At 36.0% G+C, this 24530-nt stretch overlaps 4 protein-coding genes across 17 annotated transcripts in view; 2 read left to right on the top strand and 2 right to left on the bottom strand.

Annotated features, from left to right (window-relative positions):
* Positions 1 to 3160, top strand: part of Liprin-gamma — a 125206-nt gene extending 122046 nt beyond the window's left edge. For 10 of the 11 annotated variants that reach the window (XM_071784319.1, XM_071784322.1, XM_071784320.1 and 7 more), the window contains one exon: positions 294 to 685. In XM_071784319.1, coding sequence (XP_071640420.1) covers positions 294 to 542 — 249 coding nt within the window. In that variant the 3' untranslated portion in view covers positions 543 to 685. Of the gene's footprint in view, positions 1 to 293 lie in introns of all 11 variants that reach the window. The other variant, XM_071784323.1, reaches the window with a different exon arrangement.
* Positions 2922 to 7458, bottom strand: LOC139816664 (uncharacterized). 2 transcript variants are annotated; one of them, XM_071784324.1, is made up of 3 exons: positions 6658 to 7458; positions 3785 to 5998; positions 2922 to 3705 (listed from the first exon to the last, which is right to left on the bottom strand). In XM_071784324.1, exons 1-2 carry the CDS (start codon positions 6845 to 6847, stop codon positions 3795 to 3797), a joined length of 2394 nt encoding a protein of 797 aa, XP_071640425.1. In that variant the 5' UTR covers positions 6848 to 7458; the 3' UTR covers positions 2922 to 3705; positions 3785 to 3794. The 2 variants fall into 2 exon arrangements, with proteins under 2 accessions (XP_071640425.1, XP_071640426.1); XM_071784325.1 differs by having other exon boundaries at positions 3785 to 5972; positions 6658 to 6761.
* Positions 7459 to 7520: 62 nt separating this feature from the next.
* Positions 7521 to 11145, top strand: Eno (alpha-enolase). Of its 2 annotated transcripts, none has more exons than XM_071784331.1 (7): positions 7521 to 7647; positions 8467 to 8578; positions 8658 to 8831; positions 8929 to 9086; positions 9496 to 9796; positions 9879 to 10165; positions 10290 to 11145. In XM_071784331.1, the coding sequence occupies exons 2-7, from the start codon at positions 8516 to 8518 to the stop codon at positions 10609 to 10611; spliced, it is 1305 nt and encodes a 434-aa protein (XP_071640432.1). In that variant the 5' UTR covers positions 7521 to 7647; positions 8467 to 8515; the 3' UTR covers positions 10612 to 11145. The 2 variants fall into 2 exon arrangements, with proteins under 2 accessions (XP_071640432.1, XP_071640431.1); XM_071784330.1 differs by lacking the exon at positions 7521 to 7647 and adding an exon at positions 7818 to 7839.
* Positions 11146 to 11333: 188 nt separating this feature from the next.
* On the bottom strand, positions 11334 to 22134 carry LOC139816666 (facilitated trehalose transporter Tret1-2 homolog). 2 transcript variants are annotated; one of them, XM_071784327.1, is made up of 11 exons: positions 20842 to 22134; positions 19368 to 19524; positions 19120 to 19282; positions 17651 to 17789; positions 14566 to 14774; positions 13609 to 13878; positions 13275 to 13497; positions 12940 to 13136; positions 12687 to 12866; positions 12413 to 12547; positions 11334 to 12330 (listed from the first exon to the last, which is right to left on the bottom strand). In XM_071784327.1, exons 2-11 carry the CDS (start codon positions 19382 to 19384, stop codon positions 12220 to 12222), a joined length of 1644 nt encoding a protein of 547 aa, XP_071640428.1. In that variant the 5' UTR covers positions 19385 to 19524; positions 20842 to 22134; the 3' UTR covers positions 11334 to 12219. The 2 variants fall into 2 exon arrangements, with proteins under 2 accessions (XP_071640428.1, XP_071640427.1); XM_071784326.1 differs by having other exon boundaries at positions 19368 to 19621.
* Positions 22135 to 24530: the final 2396 nt, after the last annotated feature.

Below are 24530 nucleotides of genomic sequence, written 5' to 3' on the forward strand. Positions count from 1 at the left end.
CTATCTAAATTTCTACACTCCATAGTTTCTTTTCATTCAACCCAGCGACGCAAAAATTCAAATTGTGAGAAATGTTGATAAAAGATCTTATAATTTTTCGGACGCAATTTAAAAATTGTCTTTAGAAGGTCATTCATTCTTTCATGTTATCTAAATTGATTTTATTAACATGTAGGCATCTCCCGGTCGCTCGTTTGCTCGTAGCTTCGATCTCTCCGGAAAGTCGAGATTCGCCGTCTAAGCAGACTTTACAAGTCATACAGTCCTTTTAATCGAGGCATATCTTTGCGCAGGGATCCCTGAGCAGAGCGTTCGGTCTCCGGCCTAGAAGCGAGAAGGCATCACCGTCATCGTCCTCGGACACCGGAAGTCTCGCCAGCCAATGCCAATACATGAGCAGCAGCGTCCGCAGCAACTCGCCGCCGCCGCCGCAGCTTCCGCCGCGGCCGATGTCGACCGGCGGCGGTAAACGGCATCGACGGGTGAAGAGCATCGGCGACATCGAGTACATAAGCTCGGCCGCGGTCAGCACCCCGGTCTGACAGGAGGGTAGGCCCCATCATTCGGGGCCTTACCGCAGTCTGAGCGAACGCGGTTACTCCTCCTCCTCGTACTCCTCGTCCCAGTACGGCTCGTATTCGGGCTACGGCAACGTCCTGGTGCCCGGTGATCAGTACCAGCAGTACCAGCAGCAGCAGCAGCAGCAGCAGCAGTCCGGCGGCAATTACTATCAGCAGCTGCAAGGTGGTTACTACTCGCCGCAGAGTTCCGGGCCCCCGTTCCCGGGTGTGCAGAGATACGGCAGTTTGGCCGAAGAGGCATGGTCGTCGTGCTCCACCAAGGGAGACGGCTCGGCCGGAGTCTCGAAGACTAATCCCAGGACTTATTTAGCTTAACTTCTCGCCGCATTGAAGGCTCGTTGAGCGGACAAGTTCGTTTGAGAGTAACACCACTGTGCGCACGACGCGACTGTGTGCATCGATGTAGTATCCTGAGAAAAGAATGTGCATCCTTATGGTTTTAGATATACTTTACCTCTCCCTCGTTGCACTGTGGATCCTCAAAGATGATTCAGTGAACAGCTTATGACAAAGGAAATAGTTGCAGAAATATCATGTCACGCGCTTGTCAGAGCCAGATGTTAATCAATGCGATTTTGCATATTTCAAATGTGGCTCGCTGTATCAGATGCTGTACCTACTATACACGATTCAAAGAGATAATTATCAACAAGCTGCTAAAAATGTATCGCTAAATCTAAGATCCTGAGCTTCTAATATTTCATGTTTTGACATAAGAAATGTTATCGAGGTGACCTGATCGAATTTACAATTAATTTGGTAAGGGAATCGACACGATTCCCGGATAATCATTATCGTTACAGTAAACCGAAGTAACTATACAAACTTGTTACATAATAACAGTAATAGACAATACGTTACCTGGATAATGGACCCTACCAAAATACGTACAGTTCCGAGGGCACTTTATGATACGATTATATCTAAAGTTCTAACGAGCGAGTAAACATTGATGTTAGTTATCTCAGAGTTATTCTCAATTACAAAGTAATTATACATCGTACAAATACTGGGCAGCATATCGTGATGTTAAGAGACATAAAAGAGTCTGACCAAATTTTATGAAACACATCGAGCTACCGACCGATATATATATATAGATATGGAAATAAGATATAAAAGAGTATAATTATGATCACAAGTAAGATTATAAATAAGTGAACTAATAATGAGAATTTTTCAGTTCAATCGATATGTATACTACGGTGACAATATCTCACACAAACGATTCGCCGGTATAATTTTTTATTGCCATCATTGCGAACGGCATCCCTCTATCGAGATATAATTATAATTTAGATCGTAAACTCATTCCTATATGTAAGCTAGCATGAAAGAATCGTATCGTGAGTATCGTTAAAGAATATTTTCGCTTATGAATCGATCTTTATGAACGAATGAATGACTTCGGAAACTTTAACGTGACATCAGCTGGCTGAAAAAATGATGGCAACTGCGCGTTTTTCGATAACCCTCGTGTACGTATGCATATAATACGTACGTTTATCTGTACTCTTACGTTATTTTCTATCGATGTGTACGTATGTGTGTGAGTTTCCTACAGCCACTTAACTGGAAACTTTATCGGATAAGCTTGAAACAACACATTCACTCAAGCTAAGTGTGTTAGATACCGCGAAGTTATAATGAATATTAAACAGAATTGCCTCACGAAGACACCCAGTCTTCCATTATATTCCATTATATTCAGCGGCGCGGTAAAGTTGAATACAATTCCGTTGTTCGTTATTCTTGAACCAAAAGGAAGAATCGGAAAATTCTTCAAGCTGCAATCTATGTAAAAGAACTGCTCCACAGACGTGATTGCAATTACGGATAATTTTTCATTGCGTATCTATGATATTATTATAATTATACGACCATCGCGACGCGCGCTCCGATAGAAAGGAAACATAAACGAAACGAGTCGCGAGTCAGACGATTTACTCTTAAATGCCAGAAAGCTCGAATGTGCACCGTAATTTGGCGCACTGCCGAAATGTACTATTACGTTCGGCTCGTTGTATCCTTATATTAATACTTACAATTTCCCCAGTGTTCGTATATCACGCTCGCGCGGTCGTAAGGGAAAAGAAACGATATTTTGCAGATAATGCACATATTTAACGTGATATTTATTCGTAGATTACAATAATTTCTTGATATTTATGCGACACCCGCGTGTTCGGTCGTCGAGCTATTTGATTCTACGTCAATCGGAGAACGATCAGGACCATACGATATAATATATTTTATTGTTGGACTAGTATTGTCGTCGTTTTGCGAGGTGGAAACGGCGAATCAATACGCTAGATATCGTGACATTCGTGTACCTAAGTAATTTATTTATATAAATTAATTTAGGTCTTCTAATTTATTTGTATACAATGTTATTGCGTAACGCGGCCAATGCCTCGCTTGAACGTGACAGAAACGACGAGTTCGCTTACGTATATTGGTCGCAGCGCGCGATTACACATTTCAATACAAACCGTTGTAAATGTGCTCAGTAACGTCTGTATATATTTGTGTGAACTGTATCTAAACACGGAAAAAGATTAAATAAACGATTGCCTTTACTCCTGCGCGACGGATTCTTCCGCGACGTAATCTCATCTCGATATTTCTAATATATATCATTATTTTTTTATTTATACAAAACTCATTATATAACATTGTAAGCGATGCGGAATCATATTCTATGTGACAGTATCCTAACACATTTATAGTGTATTATATAAACATGGTAAAATAGGCTTAATATTAAATATATAGTTCCTTTCTTAAATAAAATTTTTTAATTTTTTAAATATTAATACAAATAGAATCTAGGATTAATACATTAATTTAAAACAAGTGCACAACATACACGACGTTCTGCTACTTCCAAAATATGACATATGAATAATAATATAACATCTCATAATTCGAATGTTTACATATGAATAATAATATTATAAAATCTCATAATTTGAATGTTTACTTAAATAGGACGCTTTTGGAATTACATTCTTTTATCAGTATTTATTATATATATTCTCTCATTAGCCTTTATATACTCTTCGTCGATGTCGTAAGAATTAATTGATTTTCCTTATTTATGTGTGGATGTGCATGGGGATATCTGAACAAAATAAATTTTTAATATTTATTAAGTAGTAAAAAAAGAGAGAGAGGTGAGCGTTATATAAAATTAAACTTACTATTTCGATTTTAATTTGGATGCATAATATCCAAAATGGCTTTGTTTTTTATACTCGAATTACGCTTCTTTGATACTCGATCTGTACTCGGTGTCATCTTGGAGCTGCTATTCCTGACATCATGCTTTAGCGATGCATTGCGAGATGTAGACGGAAGGTTTGGAGTAGTTGGAACCTTAAAAGAGCTTGCAATCACAATCGAATGTCTTGCACTTCTTCCGAATGATCTTATCTTCGAACTCTTCTTTGACGAGGATTCTTTAACGGAACTTTTGCTTTCTGTCGGAGTCTTAGGTAAATCGGTACTATACGGAGATAATATAAAAGTGCTGTTTTTTTTGTTTGGTGATTTTTCGATCACTGTTCGGGCGGAACTGGAATTGGTTCCAGAATTCGTTTTTTCTTCGTTATGAATATGTTCGTTTGAATGTAGCTCATTAGATTTGTTTATCTTCTTTGATGAAACTTGAGAATTTTGATCGAGCTCCAATTTCTCATCGGGTGATTTCATCGTGGTGAAATTATCTTTTGAATCAGTTTCGTACGCCAATTCCGCTCTTAAACTTTTACTTCTTACAAGCCTTTCCGATTTCCCTATTGGACTCATCCTCGGTGTTTGTTCAGGAGTTATATACAGCGTCGCATCGTTTAACAGCATCGTGGATTTGTTGTACAGTTGGCTTACTTTCATTGTTATAAGTGGAGTGCTAAGTTGATTCGAAGTTTGTGACGTAACATTGACGGGGAGTGGCGTCGATGTATACATACCATTAGATACTTCTAGAAATCTTTCTTTATGCGATAGATTAGAATTTCTTCTATGAACACTTAGAGCTCTTTTATTAGTTATGCAAGGCGTAATACATTGATCGTTACTCACACTTGTTATTTCCTGCAAACTTCTCTTTTGCTTTATATTAACTTGAATTTTTGCCATCTTTTTCTTTATATCAAATGAAATTATTGATTGCAGTGAGCTTTTCCTTACCGGTACACTTCTCTTTTTGATAACTATCTTTTCCTTAGGTCTAGTAGATATCGCAGAAGATGACTGATCCTCTTGCCAACATCTAGCACGAAGTTTCTCCAATTTTGCAAAACGCGAATCGCAATCCTTCACTTCTATGTACATCGTGTCCCAAAATCCGTGCAAGTCCGTACAAGATATCAACACGTTACCGTCTTTTCTCTCGCAGTCTAGTATTAATCCATAAAACTGTTTAAACTTCTCTTTAATTAACATAGTCGTTTGTCCTACTGCTTGATTAATTTGACATCGAATATCTTCCTTTATGTCGTCCTGCGATTGAATTTTCGTCCATTCCTCGCAAAGTTTCTGAAGCCTATGTTTTTCTTCCTTCCACACGCGTTCAAAGTATTCGACAGTATATTTCTTCTCCATTGGCACGTCGGGATTCTTCATTATAGCGCCTTTTATTGCAAGCTTATCAATCAGATCTGAAACCTGGCAAAGATCAGAATTTTCCTGTTCATTTGTCTTGATATTATCTTCAGTATTTTTTGGACATTTCGGAAAAGATGTTAGATCTTTTGAACAATTTTCTTTTTTTACTGCGGTTAATAATGTCTCATGAACATTGTTGCCATTTGATATTGTCTCTACCATCAAATTTGCTTGCTTTTCTCGCGAGGAATCTGAAGTTTCCTGCTCATCTGACGACATTTTCAACGTAATCGCTTCTATAGAATTAGAATTACAACGAAACGGTTCTTGGTCAGTGGTCTCCGTTAATTTATCGTGTATGAAAATATTATTTTCATTTGAGGGGCCGTCTTCTATTTTTACTTCTCCAAATAATATCTTAGGCAATCCGGCAGGCGGATTAAATTTATGATTAGATGGAGCAAATGAGTCCCGTCTGTTGTGATCAGATTTTTTTGTGAAGACCGAAGTTGCAAGCGATTTTTGTTTCAATTCATCTTTTGCTGCTTTGGCTAGCAGTCGCTTTTCGGTGGCTTTCGTAATTCCTTTTATAGTGTTGGAATTGGTGTGCCCTTGAACAACTGTTTTCTTCTTTTCCTTAGGCGCGACTGAGGCGCCTACCGTCGACTTATCATCAGTCGACGATACTGGAGAATAAATATGATGCCGAACAATCCCAACTATGAACGGAGGCTTCTTTTGTAATACCTCCATCTCCTTTTTTCTTTTCCGCTCGGCTCTCCACTGTAATAATTTTGTTTTAGGGTCATCTGTAACATCGAGCGGAATGAAGAAAAAACTGTTTATTCAATGGAGTAATTTATAAATATTTTATCGATACATGCATGTGTTTGAGATAATAGAATTGACAGGAAATAAATCATATGACATTGCCGATGTCCACAAAAATAAACACGAACAGAAATAGTAGTCTACAGCAAGATCCGTTATCGAGACATACACAAATGTGTGTGTACTCGATAAATTTTCAAAATCGTTTATTTTAAAAACAAATTATTTCGTACGAAAAAAAATATTTTTCTATAATTTCGACTTATCTTAATACAATCTTTATTCTCGTTAATCGCTTGTACCACGATTTCACACGCATTCTGTATTGCAGCTGAAGTAAAATTCCAAACGTATGTAAACAACAGAAAAAGCTCTTTAGGCCTGTTTTTTTTTTAGCTGAACTTCTTGCACGGTTCATCTTTCTTCTTTTTCTTTTCACGTTGGAAAGAAAAAGAGAAAATAAGATGACCCATGCGAGAAGTATCATCTAAAAAAAACAGCCATTATTAGACTCGCTCTGCCTACAGAAAATAAATAAAATGTCGAACAAGTACGTGAGACACGCGTTATTGGAAAATTTTCGAGATACACGTGTCGCGCGGACAGACATAACGGTTGCGTTATCACGATGACTCACCGTTCTGCGAGACCGTGGAGCAAGGCGAGCTCTCCTTTCCGAGCTCCTTTCGGTTTTCCTGAAAATCTAGCGTCCTGCGTGTCCTGCGTCTCTTTCGTTGCTCGTCAGCAAGGCTGACTTTAATCTTTTTCGTCTTACCGAAGTTGATCGGCGGCTTTTTGTATTGTTTCTTGAGATCTGTACCTTTCATTTTAAACAGCAATCAGCGCACTGGTTACGCAGAGTTTCTCGAGAGGAATTTCCGACAAGTCAGACCGCGTTTCATGGATTACCAAGCAATGTTTACACACAAGTGCGTTTGACCTACGCGAACTGTATGGCTGAATTGTATTTGAAACCGATGGGCAAAGATGGGCGTACAGTGTTACCAACCAAGGTATAGTGGAATGGGCGATGGAATATTCCAAACAAAATGGATGTTTTCCGGAAGCAACCGTCCTCTTTTTCCTCCCAGCATTTAGGTGCACGTTTACTTCATTTCGAATGCAGGAAGTAACACAGTGCGAAAAAGAAATCTAAAGATAACAGAGATAAATGAGAAAAAGAATTCCGTTTCTATTATTCAAATTCATTTGAATACCGTAGTCAACAGTAGTCGAACACGATTGGTTCATACCTGCAGATCCAACCGAACGATTTCGAAACACTATCCAAAAGCCGTTCAACCATTGGCTCATGAACATGTCAAGTTCAATGATAGAACGTTCAGGAACTGAAACAAATCTTCTGCAAAATCATAGTACGATGATGCAAATGTAATTTCCAAGTGCTCCAGGAGCAATGACGAGGGAAATCTGGCCCTTGATTTATTATTTCAGCATCCATCGCGGAGAAATAAACTCCTATTTTTCCCCTCTATTAACCTAACATCTTGCGTACATCTTGCAATCGATAGCTCTTGGCTTGCATCACGACTGAAAGGTCGTCGGTTAGGTCAAGCCTCATTCCTCGTCAAACGTTCCGTGCGGACTGTCGCGCGTGTCAAGTTAGGTGAGCAATGAGCATATTCGGCCTAACGTCTGGCATATGTGTCAAAATAAATCGCAGCCTTTTTTCGCGGATCGGAATCGCGTTTCTGTTAAATTCGTCCAAGTGCATGCCATTCCTCGCGCGCCTTGAGGAAATGTTAGTGCTACGTGCCGGTTCCATCGTCTCGTATCGGAACTTCGTTAACACAATAAGGTCGTTAACAGTCATGATTTCGCTAACAGTGAGATCTTCCGACGCGTAACGTTGTTCTTAACGTAAAACTGAACGTTTTCCGCTGGATATCGGTTTTGTAGATATCGAGCGGATTTTGCGATGACCTTGACAAGGTCGACGTGCGTCGGACATCCGCCGCGATTTATCGATAGTTAGCGCTTATACTGTCAATTGAGCGTTAATCCTTAAATCACCTCAAGATACAATTTTATATAATTTTTTTCTAAGTTACACTTGGTAACTTGTCATTTCCTGTGCAGCAAATGTCGCACAATGCTGCAACGTTCTTGTCTGACAATTTTCTTTCTTTGCCCGAAAATTGTCAATTGTAATCGCGAATTTAATTTGTCTGCATTTATTACATCTTTGTTGCAATTTGTAACATCGAATAATCGTCACATTATATCAAAAAATCGTCCGATAATCGTACATTAAAAAAAGATTACCTCTTTAGCGAAAGCACGTTATTAACTTACAACATTACGATTATTTTGTAATACAAAGACGTGAGAAATAGAAGGTTTTTTTTTATAAATGTCAGGCGATTTTTATTCTTAAAGAAGTGATACACTTTGCTTATGATTTTCTTGCGTCTGTTTGTTGCAGTCCTCTAATCTCAGCAAGCCGTTTTACGTCGACAAGCAGTTGCGTCAAAATGCCTATTAAAAGCATCAAAGCCCGTCAGATCTATGACTCCCGTGGAAACCCCACAGTAGAGGTAAATTATTGAATCTCGAAGAAATGTCTCTGATATCTTATATTGAATATTCTTTTTCTAATATTATTTGTTCTTCTAGGTCGATCTTGTCACCGAGCTTGGACTCTTCCGCGCAGCGGTACCGTCCGGTGCGTCTACCGGCGTTCATGAAGCCTTAGAACTGAGGGATAATGATAAATCGAAATATCATGGAAAGTCCGTTTTTAAAGCTATAGAAAATATAAACTCCATCATTGCTCCTGAATTATTGAAGGTATCGTTCTCTGTACGATATATGTAAATGCCGAATATTTATCGCGTAATATTTGACAGTTGTGAGAACAATTGACAAATGAGCTTTCATTCTCAAGGCCAACTTGGAAGTTACACAGCAAACGGATATCGATAACTTCATGCTGAAGCTGGACGGCACACCGAATAAATCCAAACTTGGAGCAAATGCAATTTTGGGTGTCTCTTTAGCAGTTTGCAAAGCTGGGGCTCAGAAAAAGGGCTTACCTTTATACAAGTAAATATATTTGATACAAATTGATTATTTTTACACATAAAGGAAATTATTTCACATAAATTATAAAGAAATTATCATGCAGAATGGGCTTACTTTTTTTAACGAGTTGTTATTTTTTATATTTACTTTTTAAAAAATTATATATTTTTTCAAAACTTTATGTGCAATCTTAAAATAATTTTAAATAATCTAAGTAAGAAACACACTTTTATGCAAAATTTTTTAAAAATCTAATATATACTTTCTTCCAAAAATTCTGGAAAGCGTATACTTTCATGCTTCAAGATAAATTTCCCTTGTCTTAAAGAAAATTGTTCTTTTTACATATTTTTTTGCAAAAATAAGAAATACGTAAATATACAATAACTAAATACACACACACACAAATATATATATTTTTGTATTACAGATATATTGCTGAGTTGGCTGGCAATAACAATATCGTCTTGCCAGTACCGGCATTCAATGTTATTAATGGTGGTTCTCATGCTGGCAACAAGCTGGCTATGCAAGAATTCATGATCTTGCCTACTGGCGCATCCAATTTCACAGAAGCAATGAAAATGGGTAGTGAAGTTTACCACCACTTGAAGGCAGGTATCAAGAAGAAGTTCGGCCTTGACGCCACGGCGGTCGGTGACGAGGGTGGCTTTGCACCGAACATCTTGGAAAACAAAGAAGCTCTTAACTTGATCATAAATGCTATTAAGGTATAAACTGAGAGATTTATGACTCTGAAAATATATTTATTACTTTACGATAATTATTAGTAATTTTGTTCTGAATTTGTAGACCGCTGGTTACGACGGAAAGATCAAAATCGGCATGGACGTCGCCGCCTCCGAATTCCACAAAAATGGGAAGTACGACTTGGACTTTAAGAATGAGAAATCTGATCCGAGCACATATCTGGAGCCAGAAGCGCTGAAGAATTTGTACTTGGAATTTGTCAAAGAATTCCCGATCGTATCGATAGAGGATCCCTTCGATCAGGATGGCTGGGATTCTTGGACAGCTTTGACCGCGGCTACTCCCATTCAAATTGTCGGTGACGATCTTACCGTCACGAATCCAGAGAGGTAATAAATGTAACACATGAGAAATAAAAGCTTTATCCACCATTGCCATTTTTAATTAAACTTGCTTATGTAAAACAATTAAGCTAAATTCTACTATGTTTATTGTACGCTTGTCATTTTACAGAATTAAGACGGCTATTGAGAAGAAAGCTTGCAACTGTCTACTGTTGAAAGTCAATCAAATCGGTAGCGTGACCGAATCCATTAACGCTCATAAACTCGCCAAGAGTAACGGCTGGGGTACCATGGTCTCTCATCGTTCTGGAGAGACGGAGGACACGTTTATCGCCGACTTGGTCGTTGGTCTGTCGACTGGCCAAATTAAGACGGGCGCGCCCTGCCGCTCGGAACGATTGGCCAAGTACAATCAAATCTTACGTATCGAGGAGGAGCTTGGCGCAGCCGCGAAATATGCCGGAGAGAAATTCCGCAATCCTCACGCTTAAATGATATTATAATCACAGTTCATTACCGCAAAATTTTAGCAGTTTGTAATATTATGTGAATCAGTTATTCATTTTTGTGATCATTCTAGATGCAGTGTAATTTGAGGACATATTCTTAACCCAGATAAACAATATTCATGATAAACGATGATTGATACATCATGCACAATAATCGAGATTATGCCAAATATGACTCAGTTATATATTCTAGGAACTCATGGAAAGGAGACTATAGAGAGTAAAGATGTAAAATTTACAATATTATAGTTCTTCTTTCTTGTTTTATTAATTTGTCAGACATTTTCATTTTCATTTTTACGAGATATAATGTTAAAAAGAATTAATAATCCTGTCAACTGTACGTTTAGAACTCGTTTAGAAATAAATAACATATCGAAAAGAGATATATCGAAAAAATGAATACGTCAAAGAAATATAAAAAATATTGTAATTATAGATATAAATATGTCTATATGTAACATATACAAGGACAAAGACAGTCGAAAGGATAATAAAGTTTTATTCCAGTGTCAACGTATGTTCAAAGTATCACATACAAAAATAACGATAGATTATGGTAAACTTTGTCCCCAAAACCATATCTGCAAAAATAAATCTAAAAATGTTCAAATAAAGTTTAATTCGGTAAAAACAAGTCAATATACGTATAGAAGCTCTTCGCCACTCCCGCTGATTACAATCGATTTTTCTCTGCTGTTACATATTTTTAAATTATTTATTATTTTATATAAAATATAATTTAATATTATAATAAAATACAATATAAAATTATAAAATATAATATAATAAAATGTACAATGTATATATAATTAAATATAATATAATAAAATATATTACAATGCAAAATATATATAATAAAAATTGCTTAAATTAGATATTACAAAATATTTAATTAAATAAAAATTACACGAAGCGTACAACAACATAAAATTCGGTTTTTTACGAGACATATAACCATTACCGATACAATGAGTAAACGACAATTACCTACGCGATATTTATCACTAATTTATCTTCTTAATTTATCTCCGTTTTTATTAGAACAGAAATAGAAATTATTTTTTCACGATCGTGAAATCAGATTATAATTGAATCGGGCTATAATCTTGCGTAATAAATTTAATATTTTTGTTATTTTGTATTATAATTATAGCTTTAACGTTATTTTCAAAAATTCACAGAAAAATATACGCGAGACACTGTCGTGTCTCTTGATTAATGAATAAAATCCTGCATGAAGGTTTCCATTACTTATTTCGATATTGATCTGCCGCTTTTGGTTGCCTGAATAAACGCATTTAATTTATCCAATATTTGCTATAAAATCAATCAAAAATTCTCTTATCACAAAAATTCTGTTTTATTCAAATATCAATTATAAAATATAAATAAAATCTCTCAAATAACAAATATATAAATATATTATTGTTCTACAGTTTTTATATACTTATATATCTGAGCACACATATTTCCACATAACAATACAATATTGTTACAAAAATATCTTGAAATAATAAAAAATGTACAATTATGTCTAATATTAATTATTATCGCAGTTATATATTAAAATCTATTTTTGTTTTGTTCTTATTTATACTCCGATGGTAGAGGGATTAAACAATTCGATTCAGCTTTCGCAGGCATGTGTGTGCCCTTTCTCTTTGTCTGTGTTCTGGTTATCCATAGGAAGTTACTTTGCTGTGAAAACACAATTATACATTCATCATACTGCTCACCATTAATTAAAAGCCCGTTCCATTTCTTAATTAAATTTTCTTACTTGGAAGTATTCTTCAATCTCCTGAAGCGTACGATCCTTCGTTTCTGGTAAAGCAAGATAAATGAAAATCCCTTCCAAAAGAGAGAAGATGCCGAAGATAGTGAAGATTCCCGCTGTGCCAACTAGGCCACTTATCTTTAAAATATTTAATATATTTATCACTATAAGTTATTTCAATAAATTAAGAAATATATAAAATATTTTAAATTAAATTTGTTATGACAGGACAGGATTGCACAAATTAACTTTTGAATCTTATAATGCGATGTTTTACCCATGGGAAGCATTTGGTCATGAAGAACAGAAGCAGATTAAATGTGAAAAAGATGCATCCGCCACCGATGCCACGAGCTCTCAGAGGCATCAGTTCGCCGGTCATCAGCCCAGGAAGCGTCAATAGACCCACGGTGTTTGCGCCGACGTAAACCAACAAGCATACTGCCAGCACGTAGACCTGAGATTGTTTGTTAAGTTTATTAACACATTAGAAAAATTAAAAAACGTAAAAAATTGATCATAATACTCACGTCCACGGAAGATCCCCCCTTCCTGGCGATCAAATATCCTGCGAGAATCAACGAGGCCAAAGACGTACCAACTGCCGAAACGATGCCTAAGGTACGTCTGCCCATTTTAAGTAACAACACACAAGAGACGAGGGAGAAAATAAACCTGATAACTGCCGTCACCACAGCCGCCAAATAATTATCCACGTTACCGTCACCTACGAGAAACGGCATGATAAAAATTTCTGCACTCTGTCTCCCTTGTTATATCTTATCTAGTTTAGATATTTTCACTATAAAGTTTGCAGATGGAAATTAAAGTTTCGCCAAAGAATGATATTGAAACTCTTTCTCACCCATGTCTTTCACCATGTCAACGGCGTAAAAGACGATAATGTATGTTCCGCTGCTTAATTGAAGCGCGTTGAATACATTGATGATGATCAGTGGTTTCCACACGCCCGGATCGCGAATTGTGGATATCGCCGAGGAGATCTTCTGCGTAAACGAGCTATTTACAGGCTTTCTAGCGAGATCGGCTTTTATGCTTGCATCCAGGAGCTCTATCTCCGTAATCATCTGATTAATTAAAACTATTTTAATTATTTGAAACACTGTTACGTTAGCTTCGTAATTTAGCTTGATAAAACTTTCTTGTATTACTAAAATGAGAAAATTTTAAGTACCTACCTGCTGAACATCGCCACCTCTGAGCCACAAAAGAGCTTTCTTGGCCTCGTCTGTTTTCTTTCGTCTAATGAGCCAGGCGGGACTCTCGGGTATCAAACAAAGAGCGATAAAGGCCATAGCAGGAAGTATAATAGCGTAGAAGGCCACGATGTCCCAATTAAAAGAAGCGCCGAGAGCATAAACTAGCAGGATTCCGGCGCAGTACGAGGCGAACGAGCCAACCACCAGGAAGCCGCGGAGTCCTGGATAAGCCGTTTCTCCTACCAATACCTAACGAATTTAAAGACTACAATATACAGTTTGAAACAATCATCATCTTTTCTATTAATCAAATTTTAACAAATAACATACAAATAAATAATGTAATTATTTAATTAAAGGCAAAGGTATATTTAAATTTAATATTTGAACAGAACGAAATTTCAAGTAAAAGAATTTCTAATTAATTCCATTATACTTGTCTAATAAATTAAATGCGTTTATTTGTGGAAAACAGAAAAAGCGATAGACAATACCTATATCGCTCTAACAATACCACAAGTTTTTGTTACTACACTAGTAGCAAAAGTTTATAGTGAAATAAGTTGAAAAACCGATCGATAAAATAAATAGTAAAAGCCAAACACAGCGAATCAAATGGTAAAAGTTCATTCGCGATCAGAAATAAATTGAACCGATCAGAAGAAATATAATTGCATTAATGTCAATGATGCGTTAAATGTTATTAAAAACTTATCGTGCGCCAAGTAATATTTTAATATAGAAAATGTACGATAATAATGACTGAATTAAATAAAAGCGTGTGCAAATGGAATCGAATTTCAATATAATTTTTTGTATAAAGAGGTGCAAGGCGCGCGTTGATTTACGTCCAGCTTCGGAATCAATCGAAAATTCTTTTACCATAAATTTTATATTATTCAAATATCAGTCATGAAATTTAAATAGAGGTTGCACCTGCGCAGGCACCGCCATGAATCCTACAGACAAACCGCAGATGACTCTTCCTACTAAAATAGAAGTCACGCTCCTCGACAAACCAATGATCAACCAGCCTATGCACAGGGGAATCACCGATAATTGAAGGCAACCTCGTCGCCCGATCGCATCGAGAAGCGGTCCTGATAACAACGCGCCGATAGGAGTGGCCAAACTGTGAACTGAGGCTGCAAACAGATAATTCGTCGCTTTAATAATTATATTGATCCACGTGTTTCTATAAAGAAATATAATTATTCCATCTTATCCTTTCTCCTAACATCCTCTTTATAAATGATCTTAACTCTTCTGCATTACAGGCAGGGAGATAAGGGATTTAATGCACTTTTCTCATCCGTTTAGGAATTTGTGTGCCATAAAAAGTTAATGAAATTGTCTGAGCGCGACGTAAATGTAGATTTATGCGTTGATGAACGCATTTAACAGCACATAGCTGCGGCCGATTGTAAAATTCTTACGAGCATTGTTAAAACGTTATACATCGCGGAACGTAACAGAACAATTAACGGTCTATTTACGATCACGTGTAGGTATATCTACCCTATTATTGGACCGAGCGTAGGACGCTTCTGTTTTAAATGTTAAAAGTTTAACTCGCAATGACACGATCATAATCGCTTATTATCATCGCGTACGCGATTATCGATACGTTACACGGTATATATGCCTCGTGCAGGAAATAATGTACTGAAAATTTCTATCGACGTCGCGGGAAGAGCTATTGAGTCGGATTACTCTTGCTATTATTCAGCGATTAAGGGGATCAAGATTATAAGTATATTGCTGCATACTTGAATTGAGACGATCATCAGCGTAGACATGAGTTCTTGCCGGGAACGAGAAAAGTTAGCCCGCATCGTAAAAATTTACATCTTATAATTAGAAGAATAATACATTCAGAAAACCTCTAAAGTGATAACTATTTTTTAACTTTTACTCGATAAAGTAAAAACTTTGACTAGCGCGATCGTATCGATGATCTTGTTATTAATCCCTTATCGGTATTCGATACATCAACGAAATTGTCGTCACGGAATGCTAATGCTCGTAGCATTAGCTAATTAATGCAAATTGCAATTCCATTTCTTCAATCATTGTAAGCTGTCGACATTCTCCATGCAATCATGAGGAATGCAATTAGATCACACAGTAACGCGCTGTACATTGAGTTTGTCTTTTTATCGTATTGCTTCCACTTTAATGAAATTAAAGGGATTCGTTACACATACCTCTGTCAGAGAAAGACAATTTTACAGTTATCCAAGTTTAATCAGAAAAACGCAAAACAGCTGCGAATTCACGACTCGAGAAAAAAGTTGCTGAATATGTACATAGATGTAGAAGCACGAATGAAATAAATTTATCGTATAATTTATCGTACAATTCATTTTATTATTAATTTAATGTATTAATATTTATAGAGTTTTTAATTTTGTTTCATTATTTTTACATTACACATAATTTTTCTCTTTTGATATAAAATAACGTTTAAAATAGATTTACAAATCCATTGATTTAAATCATTTTTATTATAAAGCTGCAATTATATTTCTTTAATGTATCGTATGACTAAATTTCGATTAAAATCGATTTCCAGACGTCGAGAAATGTTGTTTCGTGGCACGTGTGGAACCGACACATTAATAATACATGCGACTGTGACGAAATATTTTAATCTGTTGACGCGACGGGGCTTATATCCGAGTGGTGGATACTGAGGCGTCACCTCAAATGACTAAATAATGATTCTTGGGACTTTTAGGAATCATCGATCATCAAACGAACATAATAAAAGATGCATACAACTGTCCAGGGATGACTGTCGTTCGTGATAGATGGCAAAATAAATTTCGAACTGTAATGGCAAAATTATTCGTGCGAAAGCCATCCACGGCACACGGATCGCAATTTGATCTCGCAATATATTTCATGTCAACAAATTTTCTACACGTGCGTGATTTAGATTTGCAGAATAGCTCCTTTAAGTCCCATTCGATCGCCTTATGCATGATCTTGTGGACAGAGACATTAAAAAGAGAAGGATTTTATGTCTGTATCTCGATCTGTAATTTTAGAATAATTAAAAACTTTGCGCGACATTAAGTGATAATGTAGACAGATAGTTTCATTATTAAACATTATTCTTCAATTAATCTGTTATTCATATTGTTTTTTTTTTCGAAGATATTTTATTGGTTCTTATGAACGTAAAGCGATATCGCGGATTCTTATGTTGCTTCGCGTAAATGCATGACTTTTATAGTAGCGTACGTCCGCCATTTGCAAACTGTAAAATGTATAACGCTGAGCATCGCAAATTTTATGACGTGATAAAATATACTTTTACGCCGTAAGTATAGTGATATAGCATTTTGTGCGGACGCTGTTGTTTTTCGCCATGTACACTATATTTAGGATGGTAAATGTATTTTGCGAAGCTCTCATGCGATATGCACGCGAGATAAATGAAAATATATAAAGAAAACTGTTAAAATTTATGCTGCGACCGTTGTTCTCTCTCTGCGAATTATAAAAAGATCGTTCGACCGATTTAAATGACACGTATGAAGGGTCGTACGTTTTTTGTGTGATCTTTTAATTATGACATTGCGCGTTATCAAGGCCCACATATGTAGGCTTCAAACGGCTTCCTACACGAACTTGGTCTTGACACTCATTGATAAAGAGACAAATCCAATTATCCAATGAGACAGTATGTAGGTCAGTTACAGAATGCGGTTTACAATAATCGACGACGGTCACTTCATTTGCGCGAGGGTCGTGATAGGGATCAACCTTGAACCTGCTTGTTGGTTCTTGAACTCGCAAGGTCTGCGAGGAGATCTCTCTAATCTCACGCATCAAAATTGCAAAATGTAAAAAATATAAAATATGAACGTATGAACCCTTTTACAAGGTAAAAATTTATAAAAATTTATTAATTTAAAATTAAAATTTCCTATATACTTTGTAAGAATTTTTTAAATATTTTCTGACTCATATCCTTTTATTAAAAACAGAATTATTAAGCGTGCGGTCTTACCTATCCAGGAGCCAGTTTCGCGAGTCACATACAAGGTACTATTATTTTCTTCGGATAATTGCGGCAACAAAACGGCGCTGTAACCAATAGGTATGCCGCCTCCCGTCGCCACCAATAATACTGCACCTGTTACTAAACACTTCAATCGACAAACAATTCAATCGTTAGTCATTTGATTGTGTATTCGCCGCAATTGTTACAACGCTATTAGTTTGTAATATTTTATTCAACACAATAATAAATTAACGAATAAGTGAACGACCACGATTCAAAGTAAATTATATCACTAAATACAGCTGTAAATCGAAATAATTAAAAATGAAAAAATGTCAGTCATTAATTGTAAGTGATTGATTGTATAAGTTTTATATTGCGGTGAAAGATTAATGTTTGCAAAGTACATATGCTCTTCGGCTCTTTTGCCGAGTTCTTTTGCAAAGAAACTGAAGTCGCGAGAAAGAACTTTGGAACAGTTCCCAAATAGATATACTGTCGCGCACAGGAGCAAGCCCGAACTAATCGAAAAGAGGATAAGAAATCTGTGGTTGACAACTAGCCAGGATTTACAATCGCTTCGCTGCTCTCTTTCTATAAAACTTAAATCGCTATTATGTCACGTGGAATTTGTCTCGTTTCTGCAGTTCCATATAGACACTGACGTAAACTGCTGCGGGATATTTATGCGCCACGTGCGACGACCAAGGTAAAATACGCTTCAGTAGAATTCTCGCTGCTCGAGATATGCAGATACGTATCTTGCAAAAAGCAACAAATAAACGGACAAAAAATGTAAGCAAGTGTATGAGCAGAGTCTTTTACTGAGAAAAGAGAACGATTTTACTTGTTACAACGAAACGCAATTTCCGTATTACAGAGACACTGACAAGACACAATTTATATTTCATAGTAAATGTAACTGCGTTTTATTTACTTAAAATTTAGAATTTTATGTTTTGCTAATGGAATATTAGTATAATTCTATATTTAGCAGTTTTTTAAAATAATATTTAGGTATATTGTTGCAGGTGATGCATTACGTTACATTTTCTCTCCGAAAAGATAAAACGCGCAATAAGAAGAAAGCACAGGCGATGAAAAATGGTAGTATGTGCCGTGTTTGGTACCTTTCTATCTATTTTTAAACAGAAAAATGTTCTGGCATTAATCCAAAATATCTACGTTGATCTCGCATGCAGTGCAGCCGCGTTGCAAATTTTTTTTTTTGTGAAAAAGTTACCAGTTTACATGCGAGTGGTAGTAAACAAAAGAAAGAATTTGTTACGCACGATAATATTTTGCAGTAGTTTTCGATACGTTGAAAAATTTTTCGGATTTTACAAAGCCCACTGCTGTACGCATTGCGATTTAATGATTCGGTTTAATGATGCAACATATTAAAGAAAATTATCTCAAATATAAACAGTTTTATATATATATCTATTTTAATGTATTGTAATTATATATTTTACCTGCGCAAGCACTCCTTTCGAATTCGATGAATATTGCACAGTTGCTTCCTTCTCATTTAAAATGTTCTTTTCATTCTTGGCATTGTTGTTATTATTATTATACTCGACGTCTAATGGACTCTCGCTCTTTGAATTGTAGCCCATCATGGCGCGCCCTTCTTCGCTGTAACGATTTTGAAAAGTGCAAAAGTACATTTTCTAATTCGTTTCGACAAGCATAATTTTTATTTTGTTTCAAATTACGTTACCTCGATTCGAGAGCCATATTGATTCAATTGAAATGCGACAGCTGGAGTTCTCAAATATCTCCGATAATCATCAGCAGACCTCCGGTCGCGAGATGGGCGTCTCGATCACTACATCTATCACCAACAAGTTCTGATCACGTTTGGCACTGCAACCCTACTGCAATTTCCGCTCCGCATTATGTAAGCCAAGAAACTCTTGAGACTTTAATCCTGTCCTCTCTCAGAGAGCATAACAATATCTTCTAAACATAAACCTGTTTTGAGATAAATAGCAATAATTTTCTAGCTACAGTTCTTTTTCCTAATAAAAAATTTGCTATAGATATCTTATGATTATGTATGAAGCAGCATCTTAATTTGAAACAGAACTATATGAAAGGAACGTATATCAACTTCAAGAAAGTCTGTTTTTTCTTCTAATGTTTTTAAAGAAACTTCCATTTTTTTAGTTGCTGTAGTTATTTAGATATACAAGTTATAATAAAAATAATCATTTCAAACAGTAGAGACAAAATATTGTTTTATCCAGTGCTCTTATTTGCTATTTCTCGGATTATATTTTGTAGTTGATTTATATCGAAAGTTCTATATGTAAAATCTTTTTTTCTACACCTTTTATAATGGTTATTATAATGTTTGATCACATTTTCAATTTTCATTTTTCAGCTTTGCAGGAAAGCATAAAAAGACGTCGAGATATTGTTATCGACTTTCAAAGAGTTCTCTAGCTAGAATATATATAATTTATGTAATATTAATGTTATAACCAGAAAGATAGACTTTTCTTGTATTTATTTGACGCAAATCTCCAACATCTTACATGTTCCATCCAATCTCCAACATCTTACATCCAACATATTCTAATTTTTTACGTTTAATGTATATCATTAACTTTTTTATATGACATAATAATTGCGCACATTGTCTTAATTGTTACGTTATTAAAACTATTCGATAAATTCAATGACGCTTGAACCGATTGTAGTTTCGCGTTTATAGCTTCTTTAACATAGAATGAATATTTATCCAAATTTTACATGTACCAAATGAGGTTACAAATTATTCATAAGAATCATGAATTTATCTTGAAGCTTAATTTATTGTACACTTAATATACACTGAGAAAAAAATTTTCTGCGTTTTAGTAAATATTAGTTTGCATACAACTATGACTTTATTTACTAAAATGCAGGCAATTTTTGTCTCAGTGTAGTAATTTTAAATTTTCGCAAATATGTTGTATTTTTAGCAAAACAAGATTTTATTTGTACTTTATTCTTTTATATTATAAAAAGATTTCAAAGAGCCAAGAAAATATGAAAATCGATAATTTCTTCTTCAAATACTACGTTTTATACGCATAAATATCTTCCTCGGAGCTCTCTGCATGAAAAGGAATATATTCCAGAACTGAACGCAATACTATAAAATGAACGAGTATCGGGGAAAATAGAAAAAAGAAGAGAAAACTTACGATCTAGTTCAACTTCCTTTCCCTGGTTTCCCGGCCTGGGAATGAAAGTCACGTGGAGCCCGCGACTTCACGCGCGGATAGTCTCATTCATCTCCCCGGCGAACATTGCACTCCCGTCTGCGGATCGTAATTCACGACGTAAAGCACTTTCGCAGAAACTTCGCCTCGTCCCCGGCCCGTCAGCCTCTCGCTACTTGAGGAACATCCGGATAGAAGCAATCCTCACTCGCGGCAATCTCGGCACCGTTTATCGTATCGCGTGTAACGAGAGGACTTAACGAAGAAACGCGAATGACACGAACGAGGGATAAACGAATTGATTCCTCCCGTCACGATGACTAAGCCGAATTAATGCGATACCGCCGGTCACGCTACCGCGATACTCTTGCTATCGATTATGGTTATTCGTTAAGACAGAACCTGCGCGGGAATGCTCTGTGTCTTTCAACTACACTTTCAACTACACTTTCAACTACAGCTAATAGCCTTGGTTTGTGTATTTCCGGAGGTAATATAGCCCTTTGAATAATCAAACAAGTTGGAAGCGACGTCACCTTCAGCAACTATCATCAGATCTATACACTTATGTGTGTGTGTAGGGGGGGGGGGGGTAATGCTACCAACTTAATACTACCTATATATAGCTAGGCTAAATACATTCCGACAAACGACGAGGAAAATCTCGATTTCTCTTTCGACTTCGTGTGTGAGCGCCTTAGCAAAATATCTAATTTACATACTGGTAAATTAACCACGTTATAATAGCAGTGTTGTTCTACGAGTTCTTGTTTGCAACTCTTGACGAGGAATAGAACTTTGATTCTGCTGGACACGTAACACGTACAAGTTCTTACGACAATGTGGCCAAATCCGATCAAGTTCGAGTCTATGGCAATCTTTCTATAGATGTAGGCTCCATCGATCTTTATTCTGATGCTTCCCGTTCTCTTCGGATTTAATGAGCACTTTCACAATCCTTAAATTTGCATACTAATAATCAATGTTAGCCGTCGTTATAGACTGTGACGAGATCGCTCGTCAATCCTTCGGGAAGTGTGTCTAACGGTCACGGCCTCGATTACGTGGCCTTTATCTCGTGCACTTTAGGGATAATTATTCGACACGTGAATATCGCTCTAAAAACTGTTTTAGGAACTGATAATTTTGTCTCAATAGCACGTCATATCGGTAAACAAATGTACACATAGACGAGTACGAGTCTCGTAATATTGTAGATAGCCGTCGGCTGAGACGCGCGGATAAATATCGTGTCTAGCTCGCGCCTTACGCCGACTATACTGAATCAGACATCTGTTTGAGGCTCGCTCTTATAGACCGCTCACTTTGATTAGGCCCCTTTTTCGACGACAACCGGTGTCCATATAGTCCGCCATGAGGGCCTTGGCTTGCTGACCTCTGCGGGAAAATGCTCGGGGAATCTCTTTCCTCAATGAAGGCAATAAGTGGAAGCTGATTCGAGCGGAAGCGCTTCAAGTGGAGCACGATGCGTGCGTAAAGATAACAAATACTTTGATGTAACTTCATTATTTTCAAGACACGTGAGAGCATTCAGACGATCGAGCTGTTTTATTGATATTATTCTAAGAAACTTTAATTCGATATAAGAGACGGTATAATATTTTATCTTCACGTTCTTACAATTTAATATTTTTAAATTTGCAATCTTCAGGTTTTCAATTCACATTCTATTTAAATAGGTAGGTATATTGAAATTTTAAAATTTTATTAAATTATGAAATTATTTATCTGCTATAGCATGACGAAAACAAGATATATTAAATAAAAGTTGCATGCTTATCAGCGTGACTTCGTAGGATAAACCGCGCGATTATAAAGTTAACTTTATCGGTCAAACTTTATTATACATAAGTATTATCACGAATACTACATACGAAGCCGGTCTTAAGTAATCAGCTTAATGATTTATGTAAAAAATATATTGACGCAGCATGTAAACTTTTTACTGGTGTAACAAACTTTGTCAGGTTTTATATAAACATTGTGTGAATGACACTAAAAAATGTTACTTACTAAAAATACTTTTGCAAAATCTTTAATATTTTTATTTAAAAGATATTCTTTAATGTTTTTAAAATCTTCCTTTAGTACAAGAAACAAAATTCCTTTTCATAATCCTCCGAATCAATTCTTGTGATATTTTATATATCATCATAAATATATTACACATAACATATGTTATTATGTACTTGCAATAATACGACAGATTATTTAACAAATTTATTTTGCTTTGACGGCGCCACCTGCATAATCTATAATATTTTATTCGAGTTTTAGAAACGCGCGCAATTTTTATTCTATAATTATTTAATTTTTTATATGAAATATCTTATATTACTACTTACAAGCAAGCTTATATAAAGCGTTTTCGTTATTCCCTGTTTTGACGTATAGTCGAACGTAGGAATGCGATTATCTATCTTCAAAGTGATATCTATAAGAACGTCACTCTCGTAATTGACGCAATTGATAAGTCGATGGATACTTCGTGGAATGTACAATTAAGACGTATATTAAAAATTACGGGAAAATCTCTAACGATAATAAACAATGTCACAATTCCGTGAAAAATAACAAAGATTGATGAAGGTGTTTACGTGCATTTTTCACAACTAACGCTGCTTCAACGAGCTTTCGGTACCGAGATCAATTATTTGAATTAATTTACGTTATTACAATTCATGTCATTTATGTTAAATTAGCTCGTCACATACTTTAGGGGTTATCTTGTCCCTGTACAAGAAAAGACAGTTTAATTAATGTCAGATTAATTAATCTCATACAATGTTATGAAAGGTATTTAAGGTCCACACCAAGATCGGAGCCACGCGATGCCGGCTAAATACGGACACTATGTATTTCCTGCATCTATGCCGGATATACAAGAGGGTGGTTCTATGGATCCACCCCTCGTAATTATGGACCGCCGGCTATTCGGAAATTAATCGGGTCACCTGTCCTCCTCGCTGTGACAATCAGCCCTAATTGCAACCACTGGCAGTGAAACTGTTTGAGAAATTGCTCAAGTTCTCACTGTCTCTCAATAAGATTGTGTTGAAGCAAACAAGAGTGGTTATAGTAATTATCGATTGTATTAAATCTACAATTTTTCAGAAAATCAAGAATTTTAAGAAATATCTGAACTCAATTTTAGAGATCTCAATTTTATGAAAAATTAGTTGCAAAAAGTTTTGCAGAGTAGTAAGACGGAGGAAAGTGAAATCTATCATTATTTCTGGCACAGTTTATACGATCGATATGGAACTTATATCTAAAGGGCAAGATAAATTGCTTTGCGAGGACGTTCCAATAGTGGAGAATGCCGACTAGTTAATTAAGCTTTCTTGTTCGATTCATGTTTTAGTCGATGCAGTGATCTAAAAAGGTTAGCCTTAGGAAATCAAAGTTAAATAACCGAGTCTATTGATGCAGTAATTACGATTAATCATATATAATAATTCGATTAATCATACGATCAAACATAAACTGTAATCTATGAATTTACGAAATTAAGGCGGAAAGAATCGCTTTTTAACTTTATTGTATGTTTTACATGCGTGGAATTGTAATTATCTCGTAGAAGCGTACCCGCATAATGAGTTCATCGCTAATTGCACAGAGTGTTTCATTTTGTTTGCGTTTATTGTACA

This window comes from Temnothorax longispinosus, chromosome 7, assembly GCF_030848805.1.
Source record: "Temnothorax longispinosus isolate EJ_2023e chromosome 7, Tlon_JGU_v1, whole genome shotgun sequence".
NCBI lineage: Eukaryota > Metazoa > Arthropoda > Insecta > Hymenoptera > Formicidae > Temnothorax > Temnothorax longispinosus.